General features: G+C 44.7%; 1 protein-coding gene across 1 annotated transcript; it reads right to left on the reverse strand.

Moving 5' to 3' along the window:
* Nucleotides 1-1,687: 1,687 nt before the first annotated feature.
* PRKRIP1 (PRKR interacting protein 1 (IL11 inducible)) lies at nt 1,688-9,249 on the reverse strand (the record flags this gene model as incomplete). The annotated part of the gene is made up of 5 exons (XM_009081401.1): nt 1,688-2,825; nt 5,124-5,191; nt 6,827-6,912; nt 7,675-7,775; nt 9,171-9,249. Coding segments are annotated over 5 exons (450 nt in total), but the record flags the coding sequence as incomplete, so codon positions are not given.
* Nucleotides 9,250-10,310: the final 1,061 nt, after the last annotated feature.

A 10,310-nucleotide genomic window follows, 5' to 3' on the forward strand; every position in this document is an offset into this window, starting at 1 on the left:
AAAGGATTGGGACAGCCTTATGGGAAAGAGAGGGAGTTCCATCCCTGGAAATGAGATAAAGAAAATGCTGAAAGGCAGTACAATGGGTCAGCTTTGTCACAGGATAATCCCATCATCCTGAATTCCCTTCTGCCTGAGGCAAGGGAGAGGCAAAAGAAAACAATTTCTAAAAAACCCCAAAACGATTCCTAGAAACCTAATAAAGAGACAGATACATCTGTTATCCTGAGTGTGCTTTTCACCTCTGAGACCAGGAATACCTGTGCTCGGCTTCAGCACTTAACACTGCTGTCTCTCAGGTCCCACAACTTGCACGAACACGTGTAGAAATAGAACAGAGCAAACTTTAGCCCCTGAAGATTAGTCTCTACCAGAGAAAGGAGATGGACTCTTCCAGAGAAGAATCCAGAGCAAGAATTTAATGTAAGCAGGTCAAACTCCTTGGCAGTTTCAAGCCTGTAAGTTATAAGTCAGTGCAGTATTTGGAGCAGGAAGCAGTAGTAGAGCTGTTCCTCATTTTACTAAACACAGGAGCACTTCCCTTTTTCTACTCCATGGGTGACATCTTCCCTGTTTTGAGGTCACAGAATACCTGCATTTTCTGCTAACAAACAAACATCCCTTCAAACCTTCCCGTTGAAGTGCTTTGTATTCCCAACGAGATCCTACAGAAACAAACAACCACAACACGGAGTAGTTTTCGGAATTCCTAGCAACACCTACCAAATACAGCTCCTCCTGCTACAGTCACCACCCCAGCAGACTGGAAGGCAGACACCACCTTCACCAACATGTTCTATTTGCTGTTTATGGATTTCACCTACAAACTCAGCATTCCCAGAAAATGGAGAACATGAATAATTCAGCATGGGTAACGATGGCATCTTAAGGAGGCAGGATGAGGCCACGCAACACAATTTGTTCAATCAGCAAGACAAACTCGAGTCCATCGTCCTCATGGCTGAGGGAAGTGTGTCCTCATGCAGCAACATCTGCTCTAATTAATGCAGAACAGCACTCACTCTGCCCAAAGGCCTGACAAGCTCAGAGGCAGAACAGCTTTGTTTATTGTGAGACTCTCAGTTCTTCTCTGTCCACAAAAACCAGCACATTTTTATGGCTCATCCTACAAGACAATATCCACAGAGTTTGCCTGCCCATAACTCATCTCTCCACAAGGAAAATGCCAGCTGCAGAAAATCCATGCTGCATCTGAAGTGCTAGGAATGACACACTGCCACAACTTGCACTGAATCACCTGCCTCTGTGGGGATTAAGCAGAAAACAGTTCCATGCAGATCTCTAACCCAGGAGGGTGGTGAGACTATGGATCTTGCAGGTCAGAACTTATCCAGCTTTAAAGTCTTTGGGTATGTACAGGGGAACTAATCACAAGCATGACTTGCACTTGATCACATCTGCTTCCCAGCCACCATGGCAATACCACTGAGAAGCCATTACATAAAGCCAGCTCAGAGAAAATGCAGGATTTCTGGCAGCACTGATAACAAAGCCTAAATCTAAAAAAGAGCTTCTCCCTTTTTACTGTTTTTGCTTAAAATAATTTGGCATTAACCAAGGCTTGAGAAGTAGCACCACGCTGTGGATGCAAGGCTCTGGGAGGAGCATGTCTGAAAGCTGGCAGGCACTTCTCATTCAAGACACACCGAAAAGACAACAACCAAAGTTACAAATAAAACACCACTTCCTATGCTTATCATTTAAGCACCAATAAGTAAATATATATAGAGAGATGTTATGACTCCTACCAGGGAATCTGAAGTGCAAAGCAGAGAGCTCAAGCAGAGACAAAGGCAGGTGTCATTGCATGAAGCTGAACACAAGCAAAATGATTCCATTGCAAGCCTTTCTGCCACAGGATTTAGAGGCTTTACAGACATAATCTTTGGGAAAAGATATTGTTCCAATCCAAAAGCAAAAAGTAAATGACATGCAACCAACACCTTTTCCACATTTTCATGTGTGCCACGTCACTTGATCTCTTTGTCCCTTCCTGCAGCACTGCAGCATCTCTTTATTTTACTGAAATCCTCTTCGAAAAACAAAAATAGAAGACAGAACAATCCAACACATCCCTTTTATTAATTTAAAAAACATGGAAGAAAAGCAATAGGGAAAAGTTTTAGCAATAAAAAAGGGATCCCGATTAAAAATCTATAGAACCTGTCTAGCAACATAAACTGATTTCTTTGGGTTAGAGATGACCCCATACAAAACCCCAAAATCAGAACACTCACAGTGCAGGAGAGTCTGGCTACAGACCACTTTTCTACTTTAGGTTAAACTCCTCCCTTGGATTCATGTATCCCACTGCTACCAGCTTCGACGTAAGTAGGATACGTAGCCCTCACAGTAGTATTTCCTTTAAGTGGTAATGGTTATGTTTTAGCTTTCAGACAGAAAAACACTCTGGGCCAGGTTAGAAAGAACTCTAGGGTCTCAGAGACTTATGGCTGACTCTTTAGAGCAAACTTAGAGCAGACTGCACAGCAGTTATACAAGCAATTAAGAAAAAAATCTCTTATTTGGCATTTCTCTATCATTCTCCCTTGGGCCTGTGACGTGAAGGCCATTCCTCGTTAAGCAGATGTAACGTGCGCCAATGGGTTCTGCTTGGCTGAGATGAAAGGCTTTCATGCTCCTGAATATAAAGCAATGAACAGTGTTTCCAGCTGTCCCTGAAAGGCCTCATCCTCTTCCCATCACAAAACTTGGCTCTTCAGCATCATCTTCCTTCTCTTCCTCCTCCTTGCTATCCTCTTCATCATCCTCGCTGCTGCCTTGCTCTTGAGATTGATCAGGTTCTACAAACACAAACAGGATGAATCTATAACAAGGAAGACATGTACTTCCCAACAGCCTCAGGTGCTAAGCAAACGTGTATTGGGTCACACTAATTAGCAGGGATGGAGAACATATTCTCCTGTGTCTTCCTAGTTAAATATCTCACAACTAAGCAGTCCCAGATACTCAGGAAACACATCAGGTTATACTAATTCTACCAAGCAATGAGGAGCTCAGAAAATCAAATTGCCCCTTGGGGAACTATTCCCTGACCTCCAGCATTACCAAGTCCACCATTAAACAGCTCCACCTCCTCTGGAACATTATTTCTTCAAACAAAGGCAGTCAAACACTGAGGAGTTAGGTTACCTCACTCCCAATCTCAGCAGGTCAGCATGGACTTTCAAAGGTCACAGATTACTGTTACACTGGGAAGCCACGGGCAAGACTTGGGATATTCCTACACCTATCCAAGTTCACAGAAACTCCGTAAGGTGCCATGGACCTTTACAGACTGTTTGCTACACAGCAAGTACAGAAATTCATTAAGACATGTGTAAGATTAATGAGGGTCACAGAAAACCTGCTAAAAGACCAGAAAACACCTACTGGAAATTAAATCACCTATAATGAAAATGAGGTACAGCATAAAGTTGGACCTAAATCTAACAGCCATTCCCTGTTCTTTCCTGTTCCTCAGGCCCAGCCACACTCAGCCATGCCCTGACCACACAAGAGTTAGGCTCAGTGGTCTGATGCCACCGCGTGGTGAAGTTCCAAACTTCCAGTTTTTATTAGGCGTTTGTACAATAAATCAACTTTAACAGCTGGCCTGATTCAGTGCCAGCCCTTACTTCTAATGTTTGTACTACAATAAAGGTGTAGGATGGCAATTCAGAGGTTTTATTCACTTATTCATAAAGGAAGATAAATGCTTGCCTGCCACATCCAACAAATACACTTCAGTTAGTGTGGAAAAACACTCAGATCTCAACCAGGGCACACAAAAATCTAGACAAAGAAAAGGCTGTTCTCAGCAGACGAGGAATTGCTCTCAGGGGCTTCTATCTCCCCTGATACTGTTATCATTATTACTGTTACTATTATAATTATTTTACACAGAGAACCAAACCATGAAAGAGTTAAGAACTGTTCTAAAGACAAGGAAGTTCGAATTCTGTCCTTCAGGATGTTGTGCCAAACAAAATCACTCCAGCCTCACAACTGGTACGGAATAGTCCCAAAGCACAGTGCCAGTCCCTGCTCCAGCTCTCCTCCCTCCCAGCCACTCCCTAAGGGATGGGTATTCTGGTTTGCTCACTCAAAATGAACAAAAGTATGTTGACTCATACTTAAATTCTCCTCCCTGTTACAATTCATTAATGAGTAACTTACAAAAAATAACAGAACCCAAACAAAACACCCCCCAGAAAAATCCACTCTGCTACACTGACTTGCTGTCATGAAGAAAATTAACCTAGCAAGTAATTTGTCCTCCTGTGTTTACATGGAAGGTTGGCAGTGATTCAGCTGAAACAGATCCAATTCTGAAAGGCAGAGCAGAAACAAGGTAGATCTGTCAGGCAAGCCACTGTTTCAGCAGAATTACCAGAAACTGCTGTAACTTTATGACCAAGAATTCCTGCAGTCAGTGCTCACTCACAAAGGACAACTATTTGAAAGCCTAAGTTGAAATAGCCTCACTGAAAGGAAGCAATGAGTATGTAGAAGTTTGAGCAAACAGTTACACTGACATTGCTGAACGTTGTTCAAGACTGCAGGAAAACAGAGGCAGTCAGGTTTCTCATGTTTATTTCCATGCAAATAAAATAGTTATGTGGAACAGATGGCACCAAGGTGGCTCAATGTCTTACACACAAAATTGTAATTCAGTTTCTTGCTGCCCAAGCTGTGCATTTTTTTTCCACTTGTTTTCCCATACTCATTCAAAACATACTTAAAAAAAAGCACAGCCTTGAACAATACTGACTTTTGGGTGCTCTAAATCTGCAGTTTGTCAGAATAGCTGGGGCAAAGCATCCACAAACAACACACTCAGGCTCCAATGTCTGCTGTCCAAAATTCCCTCTAATAAAGGGAAAATATTCACAAACAGCCAAGCTATTTGTAAGATTAAATCTCCACATAAATGGCTTTCAAAGAGGATTTTGAAACATTAGCTAAAATAACAAGCTTAAGGCTCAGGCTTCAATCCATGTATTGAGAATGCTTGGAGCAGAGGGTGGAACAAAAGCTTCTAGGCTTCAATTAGGGAACAGAACTGAGTCTGGAGAAAAGAAAACTAAATTTTTACTGACCTTTTTCCTGCTTCTTTTGTTCAAGTTTATTTTTCTTAGCTTGCAGTTTCTTCTCTTTTAACTTCTGGCTACAAAGCAAAGAAAAAACACGGTGACATATCCTACACTGTAAAGCTTCTGCACATTCATACACTGATAAAGGACACATTACAGACATCTGGAAAAGCTGATCTCAGAAGTTCAATTTAAATGTGGCCTCAACTGAAAATTCAGTTAAAGCAAACTTAGCACATGATCAACAGAAACTTTTCTATGTTGTTTTGAGGTTTTTTTTAATTCTTCCATGAAGCCACTGCAGCCAAAACTATATGATAAACAAGAATCTCCAACACAGGTGGAACAGAAATGAAACTGCCCCTGTATTTTAGCTACCTAGCCTAATAAACAGAAAGGGAAAATGGTGTCAAAGCCCAGACTGCTGGAACTGAACACTGGGGAAAACATATCACCAGTAATATACGCTTTAACTGAAAAAAAATGATGCAGTATGTTTTGACCTTCCTCTTTGGCTGTACTCCCTCAGGATGTTGGGCCCTAGGAGTAGTACTAGGGCTAAGAGGGAATTGACCCAGTTCTGTTTGCCCAGCAAAGGCAACAAAGCAAGCTAATGGCAACCACAGGCAGAGCAGCCTGGGACTCACGTTCCTCTCTCAACACCGTAAATGAATTCTCTTGAAACAGAGAGCCAAGAACTGCACCTGTTAGGTCAGGACAAGAGAGAAGGGTGGTGAGGGAAATTAGAGAGGCTCCTACAGGGCAAAGCCACTTGGTACCTACACCATCAGACTGCAGAAAGGGGACATGGAGGTGTTAGTGCTTAGGCAGCATCTGCTGTTTGAACAGTTGTTCTCCATCTCAGCCAGGGAGGAGGCAGCAGGCCAGATCTGACTTGCTGGCCATCTGTTGGACCACATTAAATGAAACTAAGATGGCAACAGTGTTTGTGTTGTGCACTTCTGTGTTAACATGCCAGTGAGTCACTCTCCACAGGCCTTTCCACAGCAATTCTCAGCCACAGGATGCAAAGCAGCAAGGGAGAGGCTGCTCAGGGTTAGACCCTGTGAAAGAGCCAAGTCATGATTCCCTGCTATTTCTAAAACAGATCATGGACACAGACAGTGGGATTACAAGTCTCGTATCACTGCACTCCAATGCTGAGGCTATTTCTTGAGAGCATCAATCTTGCAACTGTTTTACTTTGTCTGCAAGTTAAGATAAAGATGGACTTAATATTTTTTAATACTTCTAGACTTGCCCTGCCAGCCAGTTTAGTGAGGTAGGCAGAAGCAGCCTAGCCATCATGCAGCACCCACTTTTGCACTGAAGCTGCTTGGTATCAAATGATTCAGATATTAATTTAAGCCAGATATACACACAAACCTTTCCTGCCATAGTTATAACAAACATGCAGTAAGGCATGTTGCAGTCAAGACCACAGTGTCAGCAAAAGCAGTTCAACCAGTCCAACGTTATCCTGCTAGCCATGGCAGGGAGAAGAGACCACATCAGCAAAGCCTGTCAGGGTTACAGCTACCTTTAGAAATCAAACAACGACACTGACAAATTTGATTTCCACAGCCAGACTCCCCAGCTGATAGATGCAGACACAGAGTGACAGTGTTCATCCCAAGCATGCAGCTACAGATGAGGCACAGGGCGTGAGGGTTTCCATGTCAAGCCTCCCGGGAACAATCTGCCCTTACCGCTTCCTTCTGCGTTTTGCTGTTTGCTCTTCTGCAACCATCTTATTCCTCTCCAGTTTCTTCTGGAATTCCTCATCTAGTCTTTGCTGTAATTGATCACATGTCATACTTTGGTCACAATCTAAGTTAAAATACTTCTTTGAAAAGTCATGTCCTTTTAGGGAGAAGTCTTTTAGCAAAATACAGAAGGGAGCTCTGCCAGATTCTGTCTGGCTTCTTTATACACAGCCATGTTCCTAGGGGTGACTCCTGTACAGACAGCACTGGTAACCTGCAGCCTGAGCCAAGCATTGAGACCTTCAGAGGGAGGGATCCTCACCAGAAGAGATGAGGGAGCTTGGGCTTCTGCCCTAATGAATGTTTCAGTAAAAACAAGAGAATAATCGGAGACACAAACACTAACATATGGTTCAAAGGATTTAGCCAAGAGAGACTATAACAAAACTATTCTCTGAAAGAAAGGCCATTCTACTTCACTGAGACTTAAAAGAAACACCTGCACTCTGTGCACAGGCACTTGCCTTGATTCTGTCTGTGCAAAGCAGTGATAATATTAGGGATTTCTAGTTTTTAAAGCACTTTCAAGCCAACCTGAGAACACACACATTCACGTGCAGCTTTACTGTGTGCCAGGACCCCCAGGAGCACAGGAATGGAGCATGTCTGACACGAAGCACCAAATGTTTCAGTACTGACACAGACACCACGTATCACACACTCCTACAGACTCCTCTCACGAGGGGTGGCTCAGAACAGAATTATTTGTACATGACTTTCAAAGAAAACACAGATTTGCAATGAATAGCAAATAGTTGGGGGTGGGGGGAATGACAAAGAGTTGTGCTGACCTTCTCAGCCATGGCATCCATGAAATCCTGCCTCTGGTACTCTCTCCGACGGAGATGCCGGTACACATGGAACTCCCCACTCCCAGCTCCAGCGCTGGAACCTATGACAGGGAATAGTTAAGTCTACCAGGAAAGAAAGTATTTAGGTGCTCACAAATGACCACAGTTAGGTGTTGAGGGGTGGGACACATGAAAGGGTGTTGTAAGACGAAAATCTACTAACAACATACAGAGTGTGTCACCATTGCAAATAAGCTCAAATCACAATCAAAGCCAAAGTGAGCAGCAAAACCACACACCTATGGGGCACTGCAGGTCCTACTGGGTGAGTACTCCCCTGGAGAGAGCCCAGCCTGAGCTGCACATCAAGGCACTCAAAGAACTAGAGATCAAATGCACTCTCCATCCTCTCACAGGCAGAGGTGAGCTAAAACATCCTACTGAGCCTGCTTCCGACCAACATTCAGCATCTCACACAAAAAATAAAAGGTCAAGAGAAGGCTGATAAACCTCATCACATTGTGCTTCCCCATACAAGACAGGTACCACTGACAGTTTTTGACTGTTTCTTCATAAATTAAATCCCTACAGCTCTCTCTTCTTGGCATCAGCCTGCACGTTGAAATCTCACAGGAGCTTTCAGCATCACACTCCATTCTCTTCCTCTGCCTTCCAAGCCAGTTCTCAAGGCAAAACACAGGAAGACATGCCTCAAAGAAGACACCTAATTAAAACACAGCAGCTGGGACTGCAACAGGGGTGCTCTTGATACCAACAGAATCCCAGCATGTCAAGTGCTTCCAGAAAAACAAGACAGTTGGACTCAACATGCAGCAAACCTATTTGAAACAGCCATGAGGGAATTACAACAAGCAGAAAAGTTTATTCTGAAGCCCATAAAAACTTTAGCCCATGATCAATGATTCTGAAATAAGAACAAGTCAGCCTCTAGAAAGGATCAGCACTAAGGATGAAGGTCCCAAAGAAAGACAGGATTTCTACATGCAGATAGGATTTTTACCACAGCTACTATATTTAAACCTGCAGATAAAAGTGTACACAGAATACTTGGGTCAGGGTCCTTGCACAGTTCCGTGCTACACATGCCTGTTTCTCATGGCCTGAGGCTCAGGCTCAAAGCAGACAGGAGAAGGACTTCGTAACTGTAAGCTTCCAGAGCACTCTCAGATCCGTGGAAAGCACAGATTTACTTATCATCATTTACTTGTCATCACCAGAGCAGCAGCTGATTCCACTGCAGGCAGCCCACATGCTAGAGTGCCACAGGCTTTGTTCACTTTGTGTTCTGACAACCAGCAGAAAAGTGGAACCCAAGAACCAAATCAAACATCTAAAAGCAACTCTCAAAGCACATTTTATACCTCTTTTCTCCAGCAAAATGAGCAACAGAAAACCATCTCTGTCCTTCCCTGTTAAATGCTTCTCTAAGTTAAGTGTGACTGACCCCAGAGATATGTGAAGAACAGAATCTTTACCCATGACATCTCTAACGAACTCCGGGGGAGGTCGTGGTGCCCATTCATTCAGTTTTTCAGGAATTGGTACAGTCTTTTCCTGCAAGAACAAACCAACCAGCCATCAGTATCTTCTAGGAGCAAAGTCTGCAATTTTAACACACTGCTGCAAGGCAGGATGTGTCTGACAACAGCCTCTTCCATCAGCTGACAGATTTCAGGAGGAGCACAGCTGCAGCGATTTCTCCACGCACAGGGAGCAGGCAGAAAAGGAAAATCAGCAGAGATCCTCCCTGTCCCTCACATTCAGGCCTGCAGGTCAACAAACTCCACAAGGATTAGGAGTGTCTGTGCTTCTTTTCAGTGTGGGAACTGGAAGGAGGTATGTCAGCACCTCCAAGCACTCAGGGAACTGAGTACACTCCCAGTACCAGGAGTCTGGGAAGTGATGAAAGGCATTTGTGCACCTTCCATGCCAGATCTAGAGGACAGGGAAGAACAGGGAAGGGAGAACACATGGTGCAAGGTCAGAGGAAGAACACAGTGCAGGGACGTCTCAGCCTGCTCCAGCACACACAGATCAGGGCAGACAGACTCTCACGTCTCCACCTGGCAAAAACCTCCTCAGGAGAGGATTAAAATACTCAGAGGAACCAGAGTCATGCTGCCCCACATTAAAAGCAGCAGGCAGAGCACTGAGGGGTCAGTCCTCCCCCTGGCACCCCAGAGAAGGGTCTCTCCCCTCACAGCAGCCCAGGAAAGAAGGGCCCCTCTGCCCTCACAGCAACCTTGTGTGTGTGTGTGTGTTCAGTTCCTCTCCCATCCAGGACCCGGGGAGAGGGGGATGGAGGTGGGTCCCTCTCCCCTCACACAGCCTGCGAGTGGTGGGGTTCGGTCCCTCTCCCCTCAAGGACCCAGAGAGGAGTAAGGGAAGGTCTATCCCTTTCTCCTCACAGATCCCAGGGAAGGGGTGTCGATCCCTCTCCTCTCACGAACACAGGAAGGAGGAAGGGAGGGGGTCGCTCCCACTCCCCTCACGGAACCCGGGGGGGAGGAGAAAGGGGGCGTTGGCCCCTCTCCCCTTATAGAACCAGAGGTGGGAGGCTCAGCGTCCCTCTCCCCTCACAGCCCCCGGGGGTGGAGCGGGGGGTCTCGGCGTCC

Source organism: Acanthisitta chloris, unplaced genomic scaffold (genome assembly GCF_000695815.1).
Source record: "Acanthisitta chloris isolate BGI_N310 unplaced genomic scaffold, ASM69581v1 scaffold44388, whole genome shotgun sequence".
NCBI classification, from domain to species: domain Eukaryota; kingdom Metazoa; phylum Chordata; class Aves; order Passeriformes; family Acanthisittidae; genus Acanthisitta; species Acanthisitta chloris.